The sequence below is a fragment of the Suillus paluster genome (genome assembly GCF_016628075.1).
Source record: "Suillus paluster strain FC165 chromosome Unknown EDB91scaffold_91, whole genome shotgun sequence".
NCBI classification, from domain to species: Eukaryota; Fungi; Basidiomycota; class Agaricomycetes; order Boletales; family Suillaceae; genus Suillus; species Suillus paluster.
In genome coordinates this window covers 138,220-157,187 of record NW_024537651.1, presented here as the reverse complement: position 1 = coordinate 157,187, position 18,968 = coordinate 138,220, and the positions used below count along the sequence as shown (strand labels likewise).

General features: G+C 47.7%; 5 protein-coding genes across 5 annotated transcripts; 4 read left to right on the top strand and 1 right to left on the bottom strand.

Annotated features, from left to right (window-relative positions):
- Positions 1 to 800: 800 nt before the first annotated feature.
- EDB91DRAFT_1014072 (uncharacterized protein) lies at positions 801 to 1,088 on the top strand (the record flags this gene model as incomplete). Its single annotated transcript, XM_041312468.1, has 1 exon — positions 801 to 1,088. A coding segment is annotated over one exon (288 nt), but the record flags the coding sequence as incomplete, so codon positions are not given.
- Positions 1,089 to 8,249: 7,161 nt separating this feature from the next.
- Positions 8,250 to 11,515, bottom strand: EDB91DRAFT_1163281 (JmjC-domain-containing protein; the record flags this gene model as incomplete). Its single annotated transcript, XM_041319899.1, has 7 exons — positions 11,081 to 11,515; positions 10,271 to 10,958; positions 9,957 to 10,217; positions 9,647 to 9,908; positions 9,129 to 9,597; positions 8,713 to 9,078; positions 8,250 to 8,657 (listed from the first exon to the last, which is right to left on the bottom strand). Coding segments are annotated over exons 1-7 (2,724 nt in total), but the record flags the coding sequence as incomplete, so codon positions are not given.
- A 115-nt stretch (positions 11,516 to 11,630) lies between these two features.
- Positions 11,631 to 13,147, top strand: EDB91DRAFT_1228704 (Aspartate/ornithine carbamoyltransferase). Its single transcript, XM_041321029.1, has 5 exons — positions 11,631 to 12,061; positions 12,115 to 12,509; positions 12,569 to 12,722; positions 12,785 to 12,858; positions 12,914 to 13,147. Exons 1-5 carry the CDS (start codon positions 11,681 to 11,683, stop codon positions 12,969 to 12,971), a joined length of 1,062 nt encoding a protein of 353 aa, XP_041171966.1. The 5' UTR covers positions 11,631 to 11,680; the 3' UTR covers positions 12,972 to 13,147.
- A 29-nt stretch (positions 13,148 to 13,176) lies between these two features.
- Positions 13,177 to 15,548, top strand: EDB91DRAFT_1163273 (ABC1 family-domain-containing protein). Its single transcript, XM_041319898.1, has 6 exons — positions 13,177 to 13,378; positions 13,425 to 13,560; positions 13,616 to 13,966; positions 14,016 to 14,362; positions 14,422 to 14,933; positions 15,013 to 15,548. The coding sequence occupies exons 1-6, from the start codon at positions 13,244 to 13,246 to the stop codon at positions 15,371 to 15,373; spliced, it is 1,842 nt and encodes a 613-aa protein (XP_041171965.1). The 5' UTR covers positions 13,177 to 13,243; the 3' UTR covers positions 15,374 to 15,548.
- A 1,114-nt stretch (positions 15,549 to 16,662) lies between these two features.
- On the top strand, positions 16,663 to 18,360 carry EDB91DRAFT_887330 (uncharacterized protein). Its single transcript, XM_041328724.1, has 15 exons — positions 16,663 to 16,766; positions 16,829 to 16,854; positions 16,905 to 16,939; positions 16,995 to 17,019; positions 17,074 to 17,085; positions 17,147 to 17,162; positions 17,211 to 17,250; positions 17,306 to 17,403; positions 17,462 to 17,527; positions 17,580 to 17,607; positions 17,662 to 17,728; positions 17,781 to 17,805; positions 17,867 to 17,915; positions 17,972 to 18,107; positions 18,158 to 18,360. The coding sequence occupies exons 1-14, from the start codon at positions 16,750 to 16,752 to the stop codon at positions 18,059 to 18,061; spliced, it is 594 nt and encodes a 197-aa protein (XP_041171964.1). The 5' UTR covers positions 16,663 to 16,749; the 3' UTR covers positions 18,062 to 18,107; positions 18,158 to 18,360.
- The last annotated feature ends 608 nt before the right edge of the window (positions 18,361 to 18,968 follow it).

The window sequence follows — 18,968 nt, the reverse complement described above, 5'->3', positions numbered from 1 at the left end:
TTCGCCTAAAGCAGTAGATGTGAATCTTAGTATCTGCACTACTCCCTTATGTGCCCAGCATCCTATGGCGAATCAGACCACAGGCCCATGTACAGTCTTGAACTAGTGCAGTAGAGTGAATCTATGGCGACTATAAAGGCTTTCAGAAATGCCCAGGTATGTCTCTATCCCCCTCCGCGTCCTCTATTTACCTATCTACATGGAAGACCTCATCTGTTTAGGGTGCATGAAAGTTTTCCCATCTCAAAAGCGCTTGAGTGGTCATGAGGCCCAGTGTGAAGCCAACAAACTTCCTGATGCTGACTGGCTACAAGAGTCAGCATTACCTCGAGAAGGGACGTAAGAAGCGCGGGAAGAAGAGAGCTTGAGATGAGACTAGGTCTCCAGAACGCAGGCAAAGGAACACCTCTCCCGAAGCTGACGTGCAGATGGACCTGGGTGATGACTATGTCAACACTGAGGTAATTTTCATTCGATGTACTTGATTTGTAGTATGCTGATACAATAATCATGTAGTATGGGGATACTGCAGGACCCTTGGGATATATTCCAGAAGTGGAACCTCCAGTGCCTACCCCAGATGCACCTGCTGTTGTCTCTGCCCATTCTGGGCAGTGAATATGTATACCTACATGCTACATTGACTATATCCCAGGCTCAGCAACTCACCTCGCTCACATGCCCCCAACCAATTGTCAGGAGCGCGGACGAACCCTCTAATCAACCTATCAAGGTTCAGCCTGAGCAACCACAGGCACCAGATAGTCCTGCCTCCAAAGACATTCCTCATCAGCCCCCCCCTCATCCCATACCAAACAGCCCCTGATGCAATGGGACTTTTCCATATCTACTCTGCATGTCCCACCCTGATACCAAAGGGAGATGCAGGTCTCGATGTAGTCGTCGATGCTCCTACCCTGGATCATGATCCTAATATTAGGAGTTCTCAGATCACTACTGGGCTTCCTTCTTCAGAGATTGGGCCTGATAATGTTTTCTCTCCTTTCAGTAGCCCAACAGCGGGGCTCCTCATGTGCTGGCAGTACTCTGGAGTTAATTCCAAGTTGAATGCTGAGATGAAGCACCTCACCAGAAATTTCCTCAATAACGATGAGTACAGGAGAGAGGATGCACAGATTTATGACAATGTACGCAAGAAAAGGCTTATCAGTGCCTATCTCAAGGATTCATCTAACCCCTTCCACGCTGAAAATGGCTGGCACGAGTCTACGGTCCAAATCCGCCTGCTGAAGGAGAAGATGAAGTGGGCATCAGAGGATGAAAGCACCTGTGCTCGAGATACCTGGTGTCTACCACCGCTCACTCACTGATGTCATTACATTGGTCTTCCAGGATAGTATCACCTCCACCTTTCACATGACACCCTTCCAACAGCGATGGAAGGTGTCAGAGGAATGCACCATCAATGTCTATTCTGAGGCATACTCATCTCCTGCTTTCTCAGAAGCTTATGAGGAGGTCAACTCTCTCCCTAGGGAACCTGATGACAACCTTGAACGTGTTGTTGCCTCCCTCATGATGTGGTCAGACACCACACATCTTACAAACTTTGGTGATGCCTCACTTTGGCTGTTTTACTTGTTCTTTGGCAATCAGTCTAAATACATGAGAGGGAAACTGACAGCATCTGCATGCCACCATGTGGTGTACATCCCCTCTGTAAGTCCTGTCTTATAATGTGTTGTCGGATACTCATTTTAACAGATCCCTAGTGATTTTCAAGATACTTATTTCAATATTTTCGGCGATGCATCCTCAACCGACGTTTATACACATTGTAAATGGGAGCTTATGCAGGCCATCTGGGCACTACTACTTGACGAAGAGTTCATGCATGCCTACAAATATGGTAGTGTCATTCAATGTGGAGACGGGATCACATGGCGCATATTTCCCAGGTTCTTTAGTTACTCTGCTGATTACCCTGAAAAGTAGGTTTCATGATTGACCTTCATATCAGATTGTGGTATCTAATTTTAGTTCTACTATCAGGATCCTACTTGCATGTATCAAATTCCTTGGTGAGTGCCCATGTCCATGGTGCCTCATCAAGAAATCTGATATCCCTAGGATGGGCACCAAACTTGATATGAAACGTTGTGAGAGGACTCAGCGGACTGACAATGAATGACGACGGTGTCATGTCAAACAAGCTTGAGCATTGATGTTCAAGCAGGGAGCTAGTATCAATAGCCAGCACATTCAGAATATCTTGAATGAAGAGTCACTGGTCCCTACTTGGGTAAGTCATTCCTCACAAGATATCAGTTTCAAGGTTGATTTTTTGGTAGAATGCCTTCTCTGAGCGCCTCGCAAAATATTTCTTCAATTTCTTTGTCTTATTTGTAGTTGACCTACTGCACGAATTTGAACTTGGGGTTTGGAAGGCTATATTTACTCATCTCATGCGTGTCCTTTTCGCAGCAGGTGGCACTGCAGTCCAGGAGCTGAACTGGAGGTATGTACTTAGGCATTACGGTCATACTTATTCTCATGTGGCTTTCTACAGATATCGAAGAGTACCTACCTTTGGACAGGGAACCATCCGTCACTTCCACAACAATGCATCGGCAATGAAGTGTCTTGCAGCGCGAGACTTTGAGGATCTCCTGCAGGTAAGTTCAGATTTATCTCATTTACTTTTCATTTATTGAATTCTATTGTAAACTAGTGTGCTCTTCCTGTCTTTGAAGGAATCCTCATCAATGAGGAATCAGAGGACAAGGAAAAGGCCATCCATAACAAGGTAATATTAGACCTCCTCTTCAACCTCGCAGCATGGCATGCATATGCCAAACTCTGCCTGCATACCAACGACACCCTTGCATTTTTTGATTCAGCAACTGTTGCTCTGGGTCAGTCCATTCGCAAATTTCAGCGCACCGTGTGCAAACATTATCACACAACAGAACTTCCGTGCGGGCACGCTGCCTGTGGACAACATCAGGCTGTGCTAGCCTCAAAGCAACCAGGACCATCACATACTGTCTCTGGTCTGAAGGTGAAGAGATTGAATTCGAACACCTACAAATACCATGTGCTCGCTGACTACCCTAACACCATCCAAGAAAGAGGTACAACAAATGCTTTAACTCGCAGTTGGTACGTACTGGTTTATTTCATCTAATGTTGTCTTCTAACCTGCCCCCAGGGAGAGCTTGAGCACCGCCTGTCAAAGCACCGGTATCCACGAACATCCAAGAAAAAGGACCAAACGACATGCAGTATGACTTCCCAGGATGTGATTGAACGCTTGGTCAAGAAAGTTATTGCTGCACATGAAACTATCATTATGCAGAAGGCCAATCCCAGACCAAATGTTATGACCAACGTCCCTTAACCTAACTAGTAGGTGTTTGGAGATCAATCACACCACAGGACTCAGTCAAAGAGGGTAAAGCGAAGATGATATTGAGAGGAACGTCTAGGCCCTACGATAATGTAGAAATGAGGAGGTTAAGTCTAAGGAGTACTACTGACTACTACCTAGACTATATACTACTATTGGGGCGGAGCTATCTGAGTATGAAAGGTATGTGATATAACTATATGCAGTCATAACATTGCACCTAGGGTATAGGGCGTCTTATCAACCAATCAACTACAAGAAGAGAAGGGTAAAGGGTTCATAGGGCCAAGGGTATCGGTGATTAAGCAGGGTTCTCAGGGACTGCTTCTATTCAGGGTGGACGGAGATTAAGAAGGGTGTGAGAGAGTTCTGTGTCAAGAAGTCTCGAGCGGTAATTAAGGATCTCGATAAGAGATGGATCTGGGGATCTAGATCTAAGGATCTAGATAGGATCTGGATCTGGAGATGTATCGGGTACGATCGGATCTGAGGGTTCTCCAGGGTCTTCGGTAATGAACATGCTTCTCTATGAGCGATGCTTCTGTGATAGGGATCTAGGGTTTAGCTGTGACTGTGCAACAGGTTCTAATGTAAGGGGTTCGGTGAATGACAGAGGTAACTCTTAACATGTCATGAGAAGTGAAGGTGTGCGATGTGAAGAGATGATGACTTCTTCGAGAAGTAGCTCGTAGAGGACTCTCGGTTATGGTTCGATCATAGAGGCGTATAGATGCTTATGATGTAACCCGTTTGCCTAATCGTAGGACTTCTAAGGATATGATGAGTTCGGTTATCTAGGGTTATGGATATAGATGGATGACGTCGATGTAGTATAGATGTGATGTAAAGATAGTGATCATTAATCGGTTATCCATCTTATCTTATCAGGGATCTATCTAATCTAATCTTATCGGATAAGGTGACTTAGGGTTCGATAATCGAAATTTAGATGCAGTTGGTAACATTCATGACACCAAAGTGTCTCCACACTGCCCCCACAGATCATTACTATATCACCAAGCATTCTTGTGAAAGCTTTGATCTCACAGCTTGGTTAGTTGATTTGGCAGATGATCCAGCAGTTGAGGTATGTCGTTTTGTATATACATTTCACTTGGGTTTCATTGCATTTTTCAGAACTTTATCCCTCGCCTCAAAGACCATTTGCTTGCCTGCCTCCGTGGGCTCACATATAATGGTGATGAATATGAGTTTTCGGATGAAGACCATGACTCTGTCCTCATTGGCGAGAACAAGCTATTCCAGCATAGCACGTTGCGCATCAACTACACGACATACGATCTATGACACAAACAAGACACAATCAATCCTTGAACTTGTGCTGATGTCATGGTACTCGCAGAAGAGGACAAGCGTACACATCCTTACTGGTACAACCACATTATCAGAATATTTCATGTCAACGTAGGGTATCGCGAGGACGAGGAGTCACACTATTCACAACCAAGACGCATGGATGTCTTATTTGTTTGTTGGTTCAGACACGACAGATCACCTGCCAGCTTTGCTGCTAAACGCCTACAGCACTTGGAATTCTTTGACCAAGACAGTCTTGGGGAAGCATTTGGATTCCTGGACCCTGACTCTGTCATCCACAGGGTACACATCATCCCTGCATTTGCCTACAGTCGCACTGACACACTCCTTGGACCGTCCTTTGTCCACAAAGAGGAAGAACTTGATACAGACTGGCGCTATTACTATGTAAACATGTATGTGCTTACTTTTTTCTTGTTATATTTCTCATTGTAGTATCTACAGGTTCATTGATCGCGACATATTCATGAGGTTTCGTGGGGGTGGAATTGGTCACAAGGCCATGCAGGACTGGGATGAGTTCCTCCAAGGTGGCAAAACTGAATCAAGTGCACATGAAGACTCCGAGATGTGAGGGGATGAGTCGGATTTGGAAGATGAAGGTGATATGGAAGACTTGGAGATGCGGGACGAGGAGGGCACTGATGAAGAAGATGGCATTGATGAGGAAGAGGGTGCTGACGGTGCTGATGAGGAAGAGGGTGCTGACGACAATGTTGATATAGGTCAGGATGATGATGACGACAGAGTTTTGGCTGATGAGGGTGAGGAACTTGACGATGACCTACTTGCAGAGGAGGGCTATGGCACACTTTAACTTAACATTTTGTTTACACTCACTTAATTTTGTCGGTCAATGTGGGCAATACATTGTATATGTCATGTAGATACAATGTACTACATAGTAATCCTATCTTGATAGCATGCAGATAGGTTCAATGTCATTGCGAGATGTTTTCTATCACGTCTGGCTGTTGCCGAGATGGTCTGACAGTGACGTGTCAATTGTTGTGGCACACAACAGTCTAAATCAGGTAATATCTCACTTCTGCAAATTTTGTGATGACACCGTACCCGTACCCGCCAAACCCGTCAGCAAAGAACCGCGGTGTTACCCATACCCGTGCGTTTCCCTATGTGGAATTAGCTCGGCCTTTTTCCTCACGGAGTCGGGCATTCGCTCGGGATGGACGTACACGATGTCCCGAGTGCAAGTAAACCAGTCAACAACACGACTATTCCACAAGACAACGTCGAACACCCCAATTTTACACGTACTTGCGGCTCCGGTTGCCCCTCGCAGAGGGCATGGTTGTGGTAAGTCCGAATCTTGCGTGGATTCTTCACCTGCTTACTTCGATAGACTATTGAGCTGGTGATCTACTTCCATGAACATCTACTCGAAGTTATAGAGGAGTCCGATGAATATGTGGATCACGGCTTGTTTACCGCGAAATAGGCGGTATCCGCATCGAAGATTCAAATGGGTGCGAGAAACCTCACTAAGGTTAGGAGTGATATGGAATGGCTGAAGTTAGTGGGGAATATTCACTAGCGAGAGTGACAATCGTCGGGAAAATGGCTGATGCTGAATATTGAACATCTAACAAGAGTTTCTAGAGATTCCATGCTTTTATTGGGTGACTCAGATTTCCGCGACGACTCCAATATTGTCCATGCTACTCACCAGTATGTACTTTTCTCCTCCCTTGCTTTCGGATTCACATTTCTCAGACTCCAAGAACACTCGATATCATACTGATATCGAGGTCGGCATCCCACTGCAACATTCAAAATTATCCTCGGTAAGAATATTTTTTTCCGCCATACACTCGGGATTCCAGGTTCACAGCTCCGAGTCGTGCTTCTTCGATTCATCCATGAGGCAAGATGGCTTCGAGCCGTTCATCCAGTATGGTACTGGCTCCATGGACGACTCCGTCTCCTAAGATGTCATCCACATAGGTGACTCTATCCATAGGCAGGACTTCGCAGATGCCACAGACGAGCCTGATATCACCTTCGCCTTCAGCAAGTATTTCCAACGGTGATTAACGAGCGGAATAGGTTCCGTCGGACGGTGTTCTCCGCCTTGCCTACAATGTGCATCTCAGGCTGTGTTTATTTTTATGGTTTGCATATTCTGGATTGTTCATCCGCCGACCCCCAAGTTCTACTAGGTTCTACCTATATTATCGCCTGTGTGGTTCTACCAGGTACAACCGTTCTGCCAAACAATTGACAGAACCTCCGAGTCCTGCCCACAACACGATTTTCAGGGTATAAAAGCAAGCCATCTTCAACGTCCCCCCACCTCATAAAGATTCTTATTCACAAATCTCACAAATAATGCGGTTCTCCTTCCCCATCATCATTGCTACTTTGACAGCATCTATGTCTGTCAATGCATGCAGCCGCCCAGGCGCGGTTTGCTACAGGGACAGTGATTGCTGCAAGCACAATTGTAATTTGAGGAGTGTGAGTATGAGTAATTTGCTTTGCATCCTGGATTCATTACTCATTACTCACCCCTTGCGCCTCGCAATACTCATAGCCTGCCAAAGTAAAGTTCTGCAATCCTTCCTAGCCCGATGAGCTGGCGGCCTGAGGGACAGTGTGTCATGTTTCTACTTTCGCATTCATGATGTGGCTGATGGCGAAATGAGTAGTTCTTCGCTGACTTGGTCAATATGGTTACTCTTGGAGTCTCGACAAATTTCACTGTTACTTGTGCAATACTAGTCTCTTGCGGTAGCTTATACGTTATGACATGATATGTCCACTCAAAACTCAATGGATGCATGGATGAAGCTTACGTTTGAGCTGGACTGACGATCAGGATGTCAGTGACAGAGTGTTGGCACTATTACAGCTGTTTATTTCGGTCAAGAAATACATGCTTCAATAGTTACAATATTATACCAATCGAAGTCGGGGACTGACCGCCAGGAGTAGATGCATAAATACTCTCAGCAAAGGGGTATGTTGGGGTCCTTGTCATTCTTCAACACTTCGCGCGAAGGAGAAAACGATGTAGCAAAATAATAACATCGATAATATCACTTAATAGCGTACGAGTAGCTAAAAAAAGCCGAAGCAAATGGTCCCACGACAGCTCTGAATGAAAAAATAAGTATACACTGCAGAAGTTCTTGGTTTCTAATTCATTGACCCAAACTCTCTACATTCTCATGCGTCCCTCCGGTATATGGCTGTTGCCATCGCAGCTGAGTACCATTCGGAGCCTGAGCCTGATGTGCGTTATTGTTATTGGTATTACTGACGGGCTGCGCATATGCAGGATGCGAATAGAAAGCGGCGTATCCATGGGGCACCTGCGGCACTGGTTGATGTGTTGGGATTTCATATCTGGTATGGTAGGACCAAGCTCCTGAGCCATAGATATTTGTGGGGTGGTACTGCTGATGAGACGGGGGCGCATAATATGGGGCATAGTGCGGCGTGGCGCTAGTCGACTGCATTGGGATCGTGGACGTTGGGATCATGGACGTTGGGGTCGCGGACGATGGGAATGACGGACGATGGGGTCGCAGACGTTGTAGTCGCGGACGACGACAACGCCGCCGCCAATAAGGACGGATAAGTCGTGACCTGCATCGAAAGATGAGGAACTGTACTCGTAACGAAATGAACAACAAGAGGGGTGTGGGAAAAATGTCCACTCACGCTCAGGTGCAGGTTCCGAGGGCTTCTGTACTACGGTTTGTCCTTCGGTCTGACCGAAGATGACGCTACCCCACTTGAATTCCCGCTTGACGCCGCGATCCCAGAGTACCTCGACAGACCCGGTCTCCTCGACAATGCGCACCAAAGAGACCTCGAAGACACCAGAGCTCACACGAATTTTGATGCGCGACATTGGTGGGAGGGCAGTGAGCTCGCTTTTGATCCGGTCCTGTTTGGAAGCCTTCTTTGCGGCGGCGACAGCCTTTAAATATAGGGGTCAAACCATCTTTGCTAAACCCCGCTAAAAAAGTGCTTACAGGATTATGCTGCAGACAGAGAACCTCTACGTCGTACTTCTTGATTATCTTCAGCACCTGTGGCTCTGCCTCAGCGGGAGGGGGCAGCATCACCTGATCTTGCGTCTGGGACTGAGAAAGAACTGCATCCAAAAATGAGGGGACTCCGTCAGAAGGGGCAGTAGGCTGCGGTGGAGGCAGTGGGTGTGGTTGGGGGTATACTAGGATCACCTCTTTCTCAACCTCGCGCAGTATCGAGTAAACAATGCCGCTGGTCCCTCCATCTCTCGCGCAGCCAACATGGAAGGATTTCGCGCATTTACCCTTCGTGCATTGAATAGGCGCACCGTGGGCCTTTTGTCGGACCTTCGAACAAGCAGCGCATTTCTAAGAATGAACATCAGCAAAAGGTATGTGGCGACGTTTCGCGGACGTACCAGATTCCACCGATCTCTCACAATCGCATCCACACCAAACACCCTTTTCTCCATGGACATCTCCGTCTCAACCTCGTCCACCCAAGTCTCAGGTACGACTTTGGCACACTCTTCATGCGCCATCCATGCATCGCTCGCAAGACTCGATAAGCTTTCAGGAAGCTCCCTCCGACCTATAGGTGGATCCTGTACGGGAAACAAACCATCCCTGCTCGTTGAAATACACAAACAGCAGGGGAAAGTATCCTCCACAGGCCTGGGACCAAGCTTAAGCGTAATCCTTGACATGGATGGCCCTGCAACTGGCGTAGACGTCGATAGTTCTTTGGCCTTTGGGCGCTTGCGCTTTGGTTGAGGCTCCTCGCCTTCAAGAGCTTTGCGCTTCGATGAGGGCCGTCGTTTTTCGGGCTCAGGGTTCAAGCGCTCGACTTCCCTATCGTGCAAAAGCTGATCTACATCAATCCGTACACTAAAAGAAAGTCAACTCCTGATCATCAAAAACAGGACGAGATGTTAACCTATCGGAAATGCACTGACATGCCTTGGCCTTGCGTCCAAGCTCTACCCAGCTTTCCAGAGCAAAATTGACACTTTCCGCACAGTTGAAACCCAAGTTGAAGCCGGCATGATATCCACGAGGGTAGGTTATGACAAACTCTTGCGCACGTTGAACCAAAAAGTTGGGACGACATGAAGACTGTGCGAGGAGGGTAGGTGATGCAAGGAAGGACTTGTGCCGCAGGAACTGAGGACATTGCGAGATATCCTTCGGGAAGTAGCCTAGGATAACAGTTAGCGACAATAACGTAATAAAAAATGATAAATTACCTTTCATGGTCGATTCCAACGCTCCTGCCCGTCCCTGTGGCATGGCATACCAGAATTTTGGGGCTCCGAAATGTATGTAATTGATACTGAAGAGGTCCATATCTTCAACATGCCATGCAAAAGTAGCACGCCACATCCCAAAGTATAGATAAGGTGTGTTCACGCCTGGTAGGCCTTTGGATGATGAAGGGAGTAACCGTGTCAGGAATGACGGGAGATGGCCAACGTTCCAAGCTGTAGTCTCGTCCGTAAAAAGCGAGCCTGATTGAATGGGAAACCTCAGATATGACTTGTTGGACAGGAGGTATACAAACCTTGAGTGTCCGCTCCATACCAAGCTGGTTTCCCAAGGCCACAGTTCCGCCAAAACTGCCGTTCGAGTTTTTGACAAAAGTCGATGGTGTAATCATCAGCCTTGGTGCATGGAGGGAGCCAGTCTTTGTGCGGCTCGAAAGTTCTGAGGAACGCTGTATCCTTGGCTGCGCGCTCTGCTTCCCTTACCTCCCGACTTTGAGCTCCACGTTTCCTCGCGACTGGCTTCTTGTCACATGACTCATTATCATCGTTCGCGGTCATCTCCACGTCTCCTGGTACTCGGTCGCTGCACGAAGGATCAGGGTCGTGAACTGAGTCGTCAGCAGTTGTGGAAACTGGAGTTTGAGGAAGTCCAACACTCGTCGGCGGGGACAGTGGGGCAGAAACACCATCAGATCTTTCTTGAACTTCATCGTCATCTTCTCCCTTGATCTGAGGTGGTGAGTCGTCCGGCTCAACAGACTCGACCTTGGTGATTGCAGTACGCATCTTGCTGCGTTTCGACCTCGTCTTTGGAGCCGCATTTCTGCCATGAATGCCAACGTCTTCAACACCGGGTGCACAGAACTCTTCCTTCTCGCAGAGCTCTGCCCACTCTCTGACGCTCATGACTTTACGCTTCTCGACGTTCTCCTGACGGAACAAACCACCGCGACCGAGCATATGTTGCTCGATTGGGGTTCTTATCTTGACAGTCGCCCAATTGATTTTCAGTTGACGGAAGCGCGTCGACCCTATGTATGATGTATGGGCTTGTGTCACGAAGTGGAAGTATCTCAGGACACTCACCACTCCTTGGGAGGTATTACCTTTACGATACCGCTTCTCAGTCCCCAACGTTCTATCTTATTCATGTACCCCTCAAAATCTTGAAATTCTTGCATAGTGGGTTTGAACACCGGTATGCCTCTATGGGCTAGGGGGTCATCTTCAGGCTCGAGCCATGTCCTTCCATCTGAATTGGGAGAAGGTGGTAACTGTGCGCCTTCTGAACCGAAGAAATGGTCTGGCTGAACAGGTGGAGCTGGAGTTGGGGAACGTGAGCGTGGGCTGGCATTGACAGGTGCTGCTGGCTCCATCGCGTCCGGCTAATCTCCCACGACGCGCGTGGAATGGAATCAGATAAGAAGACCAAAAAAGAGAGCTCAACGTTGACAACAACGAGCAAAATGTAAATACTAGGTGTGGAGAACGTTGCGACCGTTGAGGACGATGATGAGCTCGTCGTCGTCGTAGTCGTGAAGGGGCGGGAATGCGCGGAGTGCTAAAGGTAAGTCAGCCAGAACCGAAGATATTATGTAAGATTAAATTATTCAAATATTTGTGAATTTTCAAATTCAAGTTTGAATTTCCTGTTAACGGAATAGACTTTAGTGGTTCTACTGACTTCATCAGTCCAAGCCTTTAGGATGACCATCGTTCCTCGTCTTATGACGCTTGCTGACCTCAGTGGTCCTCAAATAAACCGACTTGTTACTCATGCTCATCATTTGAAGCATTTGTCTCTCCCCTGGCTGGCCCCGCAGCACGCGACCAAGAAAAAAAGCAACCTTCGTATGCCATCCCAGTCCCTTTTTAACAAATCTATTGCCCTTCTCTTTTCAAAACGCAGCACTCGCACTCGCATCGCGGCGGAGACTGCTGCTGTCCTTTTGGGTGGACGCGCGCTCTTCCTCGGTTCCAGTGATATCCAGTTTGGCGTGAACGAATCTCCTCGTGACTCTGCACGAGTCATCGGGGGTATGTGTGAAGGCATATTTGCACGTGTTGGCGCACATGAAGAGATCGAGGTGCGATCATTCCTTGTCTACCATCATTTAAATATTTAATTAATACATTCCAGGAGCTTGCAAAGTACTCTCCAGTACCTGTCCTCAATGCTTTATCGTCATTTTGGCATCCGACTCAAGTTCTTGCTGACCTCTTGACCCTCCATGAACATGCTCACCTCTTCTCCCCCGACACACCACCATCCTCTCCTTCAAAGCCTCTTCCTTCCCTACGACCACTCACGGTTGCATACGTCGGTGATTCTGCAAACGTCCTCCACGACATGCTCGTTACCTACCCGCGCCTGGGTCACAAGCTTCGCGTCGCATCACCCCCACAACCTCAATACCAACCTCCCAAACCCGTCTGGGATCGTGTTGTTGAACTCGGATGCGAGAAACACATCTTCTGGAGCAGTGATCCGCGTGAAGCTGTAAAAGGTGCGGATGTTGTCGTTACTGACACCTGGTGCGTCATTTTCCCCGCCTTGACTGCTCATGTTCCCATCTATATATATGACGTCATAGGATTTCCATGGGTCAAGAAGCCGAGAAGGCACAGCGTTTGAAAGATTTCGCTGGCTATCAGGTTACCGAAGCTCTTTGTCGCGAAGGGGGTGCGAATCCAGACTGGAAATTCCTCCACTGTCTCCCACGAAAGCAGGATGAGGTGGATGATGAGGTCGGTTTTCGATTGAATTTCCAACTGGCGACTGATTTCATATTCCATGCGTGATTTCATAGGTGTTTTATAGCTCTCGGTCTCTTGTCTTCCCAGAAGCGGACAACCGCAAGTGGACCATCATGGCCGCGTTTGAGTAAGTTTTGTTTTGGATATCTTGGAGACGCAATTATTAATTCAAACATATGTAGTCTTCTGTTTGGCAAGTGGGACATTACAGGGGAGAAGACTGCAAAAGGCGTTGAGTAGCCTGCCTCCGAGTGAAATGTCATAACGCAAAATATGTACATAGCTTATTATATTCCTAGTACTGGTACCTTCAAGGTGTCAAGCACTCAGAATATCAGTCTTGATTGAAGTAGAATAATTTCCGAAGTACTAAGTACTTAGTAGGGTGAGAAGCAGTGGTTCGGACTAACCCAGCGGAGTATCCCAAGCCGTCTTCCACGTCACGGGATGACCTCGGCGTGAGCTGGTCAAAAGTCTCGGATACCAGGTCGGTACTATGCTCCCACTCTTCGATGCTCCCCCGCCTTTCTCGCTCCCGCCTTGTCAAACGGACAGTATACACTACATTCGGTCTTAGCGCAGCTTACCTCGCAGACACTGAACTCAATGCATCCGCCGTCACCCGTAACCTCCGTACACTATGGACTGTACGCACGCTCATAATCATCAGCGCCTGTGACTGACAACGAATAGTGTGCGCTTATATCAGCGGACTACAAGCTCAACTTTACACCAGAGCATGCAGACCGTATACCTGCCATACACCAGCGCGTCGCAGATCGAATGTACGACCTCTTCACTAGCAATGGCGGACTTTACATAAAGATTGGTACATATGTTTATCCTTTCACTATTTCCCCACTCATAATATCTCATTCAACTAGGTCAAGCAATAGGCGCAAATGCTGCGCTCATGCCTGCACCATTTCAGCAAAAGTTCGCCCGCCTCTTCGACGATGCTCCACAAATTCCTTATTCCACCATTGCCCGCGTATTCCAACGCGAATTTAACAAATCTCCTCAAGAGCTCTTTGCCTATTTCGATGAGAAAGCCATAGCCAGCGCCTCCGTAGCACAGGTCCACAAAGCATGTACATGGGATGGAGACTGGGTTGCAGTGAAAGTGCAGAAGCCAGACGTGGGGCGCCAGATCAATTATGACCTCATGGCGTTTAGAGCTGTCATGTGGGCATTCGAGAAGTGGGTGTTTGATCTACCTGTTTATTTTGCCGTCGGTACGTCTGCTTTCCGTGGTCGTTAAATACGGAACTTACGTTTCAGTAGATTTTATCTCTACTCACCTCCGTGCTGAACTTGATTTCATTGCCGAGGCTTCTAATTCACAACGGACTGCATCTCTAGTTTCTTCCGAGCCCCGCCTAGCTGGCAAAGTTCACATTCCAAAAGTATATCCCGAATACTCAACCAAACGTGTGCTAACAGCGGAATGGATCGATGGCGTGCGACTAAGTGATCAGGAGGCACTAGGTCGAGCTGTCGGGGAGAGGTTGCCTGAAAAAAGCGGGGGTATGTTTGCTGATACGGGGCATGAGGAGAAGAAAAATGGGGTTCCCGAGAGCATGCGTAACGTGAGGTTAAAGGGCGGTTTGCAAGCAATAATGCATACGATGGTGTGTATTTCCGCCACTTCGTATACTTACTACTACTGATATTCCCTCTATTCGCGCAGGTCGAGTTCTTCAGTGCACAAATGTTCGACTGGGGTTTTGTCCACTGCGATCCACACCCGGGGAACATAATAATTCGTGCTCGTCCAGGGCCCTCCTCATCATCCTTCTTGTCTCGACTGTTCTCAAAGCCCGTCCTCCGCGACCCTCAACTGGTACTATTAGACCATGGCCTCTACGTGACCATACGCCCCACCGTAAAGCGCCAGTACGCTTCTCTCTGGCGTGCACTCCTCACCTCGGATTGGGACACGATAAGAGACGTCACCGAAAGTTGGGGGGTTGGCGAGGCGGGGCTGTTTGCAAGTGCTGTCCTGATGCGTCCTGTGAGGATTGGGCGGACGGGTAACGGGTCGAGTCGGCGTACAGGGAAGGGTATCGGAGCTAATGGGGATGCTGGCAGGGAGCTGAACGCATATGAGCAGAGCGTACGGATGAAAGAGCGACTAAAACGGTTCCTTGTCGATACAGATAAGATGCCCAAGGAGCTTATTTTCCTAGGGCGGAATATGCGGTACGTGTGTTTCACATTCATACTTGCTTCGATGACCTTCAATCACATACACATATTCACTAATACTTGCATCTCAAAGAATCGTACAAGGCAACAACCAATCCCTCGGTTCTCCAGTCAACCGCATCAAAATCACCGCCTCTTGGGCTTCCCGCTCGCTCGTCATGATGCATGAACTCATACCCACCACAAGATCATTCCCATCCTCTCGCGCATGGTGGGCCCACCTCAGCACGCGCGAGCTCTGGCGTGACGTACTCTTCCGGGCTGCCATGTTCAGCCTCGACGTTACGTTCTGGATATCGAAGGTTCGGCAACGCGTGCGTTCGTTGATGGGCCTCGCGAATGGCGGATTTGAGGATGAGTTGGAGAGGAGTGTGAGGGGGTTTGCGAGAAGTGCGTTTGGAGTTGAGGTGGGGCCTGAGGCGTTTGAGGGGTAGGTTTGAATGTGCGGGTGTGTAGCAGCGCCGGGCCCGGGGGCACTCATCCCTATTCGCTACTCTTAGATGATCTAGCTAGACCTGGACTCATACGTTTCATTGGTGTACGTTTGACACGGCGATTTGGTTGCCGCCATATAACTTACATAGTAATATTACTTATCTCTGAACACCCGTGAACTCGTTTACGGACTGGGGCGCCTGCGACCAGGGACAGCAGGTCCACATTTCTCGTCCCGCCGAGCGCTAAGTAGCGGGAATTGAATCATCCAAATTTAGGCAAGAACTTCGACCGGCATTTTTACAAGACTAGTACTTAGTACTAGCAGATCTGAATGAACGTTCCAGACTTGTTATCTGCTGTACTCATTGAACAGTTGAACATAGGTCAGGGAAGTTGCTCAACCATCTATCCAAGGTCCTCGCAGATCCAGGCTGTACTAGTATACTACTGCTACTACGTAGTACTTGGCGCCGGATTCTGAGGAAGATTGTCGTTCATTTCAAGCAAGCGAAAGGAAGGTCTTATTCGAATGTACTTACGGTATGATGGCGCAGTGCCAAGCACATTCATCCAAGAAAACCCCATGCGCTCCCATGCGTCATGAACGTCCTTTACAGTAAAAGGTAGTCTCGCTGGCAGATTCCGGCATCTTACTTCACCTCACCCTCTTAATATTTTTCTTCATATCCAATGGCTGCCAACTCCACTGCAGTTATGTGGGGGCCAGGGTTCATTGGTGAGCCTTCCGATGGTTCAAATCTTACCTTGCAGCTGACTCTAGGCCAATTGCAAGGATTCATCATAGCCACAGTGTATGGACTTGCGTCATTTAGTCTCTACTCGATATTGACCTACAGAATCGCAAAGGTTCTATGGCGTATCCTTTGGACAGTATATTTTCTACCTGCGATCTTTTCCGCAAGATTCGAGAAAACTCAAATCATTTGTGAGCACAACTTATTCGGATTAGTGAAAGCATTGTCGATGTCACTTTCGATCACTAGATAATGACAGTCTTGTGGGTGCCTTCTACAGTGCTAGAGTATATGCTGATATCATGACGATGTCTTACAGTCTAATCGACACAGCCCACCAATACTCCCTGATAGGGATATACTGGTCTCTCCTTATTTCGTGCCGCCGTAGCACGTCCCTTGAATGCACGACTCAAATCCCGTGGTAAGTCGATAGGCTTATTCCCAGATCTTAAATGAGCTCATTGAGAGGATAGGCAGATGCTGGCAAGTGCATTTGTGTTGTTGCAGTGTACTACCTAATAAACATTATTGACGAAGCTGGGGGTATTTCTGTCAGTAAGTCCACCATATCTAGTCGCTATTGATAACTAGTAACAATTGATAAGTATTGGCTCATGTTCGCCGTTCAGTGGTATGCATTTCGCATGGGCTATGGAACGATGCTAAATTTAAATTTTCTTTAACTATCGACAGTTTTTATGCAGAACGAGTATGGATAAGTGAGTACCTCAGGATCTGCGAGAATAAGGGTCTCAACGCACTCCTTTAGTCACGGGTAAAAACCGCTTGATCACAGGCATAATTGTGAGGTCACGTTCTTATCATTCCTTTCGTGGAGAGCTATAACGCAGACCTTCAGTGTGTGCTTGCCACTACATCGTTTGGTGAGCTCGTTCAATCAGCTGTATAACGTATTTCTGACTCTTTGAACATTATAGTTTGTGGCATGAGTTGCGTCGATCCTTCATTTCTGGTGCCAATGTTCTCATACGGCACTGCCTTCATCTCCAGTCCTTAGCGGTTTAATGCAAGTCCTTATCCATTGAGCTGGCACGATCTCTCATGATTTCAAAAGATTCCACACGAGAAGCGCTGAAGTTCTATTCAGCACACAGGTCTGGCTAGCCACGAAAGTCTCAATACCCCTAACGAACTCATACTTTGAATTAGTTGTCGCCAGCATCGACATCCGCTAGTGCAATATGTGATGTTTTCATTACAGGGTCAATCTGGTTGTTCATACGACCAGCACGAACAGACAATATTCGGTGCGTAGTTTCTCTACGGTGCTTGTGACCTGACTCATGCAGGTTTCTGTGATTGAAGGGTAAAGTCAAAGAGTCACGTCAATAGAATGATGTGGATTTTTATCCACATGGGTTTATTTTCCTGGTGTGTGCAATTTTCCATACCCGTTGAATAGTTCACCTCATAAGGTCCCCAGCATTGTGGCGACAACGACGGCTGTTCTTGTAAGTGCTGCTGTCCATGCAATTGCGGGAAAATCAGGACCAAAACTGTTTCAGTATCAGTTTCAGGATAGTGTTATTGGACAGTTCTATGCCGCTGCGCCCGGAGCAGTGATAGGAAAATGTCAGTATGTTGCCTAGTATGCATTGCGTAAACACTAAAACCCTTGCTATAGCCTATACTAATTCGATGATGGCGGTGTAAGTGAAAATGGTCTGTTAATTTGCACAAAACTCACCAAACCGCTATATCCGTGGGTAGGCTCAACGCTAGGAAGTCTATCCGTGAACAGGAACGACTTGCCTGCAACGTGACGGACCTTCCTACAATACGTACAATACGTTGATCTTTTGATTTTCCTGGTAGACATCGGATATGATATCTTTCATATACGGCCTCTTTAATCCTCGGCCAGAATATGGGAGCATGCCATCTATCCTACGACTCTCCTTCTAACTCCTCCATCATAATACATTATATACTCAATTCAAGTACCATAATGGTGAGCATCTTAATTTTGCTGGAGCATAGTGACTGCGGTGTGATTTCCAGCTATCTTTGTATCACATCGAAGGTCAGGCTCATCATCGAAAGCTGGGGTGTCGGCGACCCGGGCGGGGCTATTTGCGAGTGCTGTCCTGATGCGGCCTGTGAATATCAAGTTGGACAGACGGCTAACCGGTCGAGTTCACGCGCAGGCCCATCAGGGCTAATGGGGAATTCTGGCGGGGAGCTGGATGTATATGAGCAAAGTGTGCCGATGCAAGAGCGGTTGAAACGGTTCCTTGTAAGTAGGGGCAGAATATGTGGTACGTGATATTACATATAGTCGCTCCAACCCTCGATCACATACACTAATTATTTGCGTCTCAAAGAATCATACAATGCAACGATTAATCGCTGGGTCTCCGGTCAACCGAGAGTCATAAATATACTTGTTGGGCTTCCCGCTCGTTCATGACGACGCATGAACGTATACCCACCACAAAATAATTACCATCACCCCCTTGCACATGGTGGGTCCATCTTGACACGCGCGAGCTCTGGACGACGTGCTTTTCCGCGTTGCCATGTTCAGCCTCGAGTTGTCGACATCATGGGCATCGAAGCTCCGGCAGCGTGTACGTGCGTTGCTAGGCCTCGTGAACGGTGGGTTTGAGGATGAGTCAGAGAGGAGTGCGTTTGCGAGGAGTGTGTTTGGGGTTGAGGTGGGGCCTGGTCCACGGGTAGGTTTGAATGGGTTAGGGGGGCACTTATCCCTATTCAATACGACCTGGGCTCGTACATTCTATTTGTGCACGTTTGACACGGCGATTGTGGTTGCCGCCATTCAACTTACACTGATTGTACCTATCACAACACC

Coding starts and splice junctions, on each gene's coding strand:
- EDB91DRAFT_1228704 (XM_041321029.1), top strand. CDS start 11,681: ATGACCATCGTTCCTCGTCTTATGACGCTTGCTGACCTCAGTGGTCCT. Junction 12,510..12,568: donor GTTGTCGTTACTGACACCTG/GTGCGTCATTTT, acceptor ATGACGTCATAG/GATTTCCATGGGTCAAGAAG. Junction 12,723..12,784: donor AGGATGAGGTGGATGATGAG/GTCGGTTTTCGA, acceptor GTGATTTCATAG/GTGTTTTATAGCTCTCGGTC.
- EDB91DRAFT_1163273 (XM_041319898.1), top strand. CDS start 13,244: ATGCTCCCCCGCCTTTCTCGCTCCCGCCTTGTCAAACGGACAGTATAC. Junction 13,561..13,615: donor CGGACTTTACATAAAGATTG/GTACATATGTTT, acceptor TCATTCAACTAG/GTCAAGCAATAGGCGCAAAT. Junction 14,363..14,421: donor AAGCAATAATGCATACGATG/GTGTGTATTTCC, acceptor CTATTCGCGCAG/GTCGAGTTCTTCAGTGCACA.
- EDB91DRAFT_887330 (XM_041328724.1), top strand. Junction 16,855..16,904: donor TGCAGAACGAGTATGGATAA/GTGAGTACCTCA, acceptor GCACTCCTTTAG/TCACGGGTAAAAACCGCTTG. Junction 17,404..17,461: donor GCACGAACAGACAATATTCG/GTGCGTAGTTTC, acceptor CTGTGATTGAAG/GGTAAAGTCAAAGAGTCACG.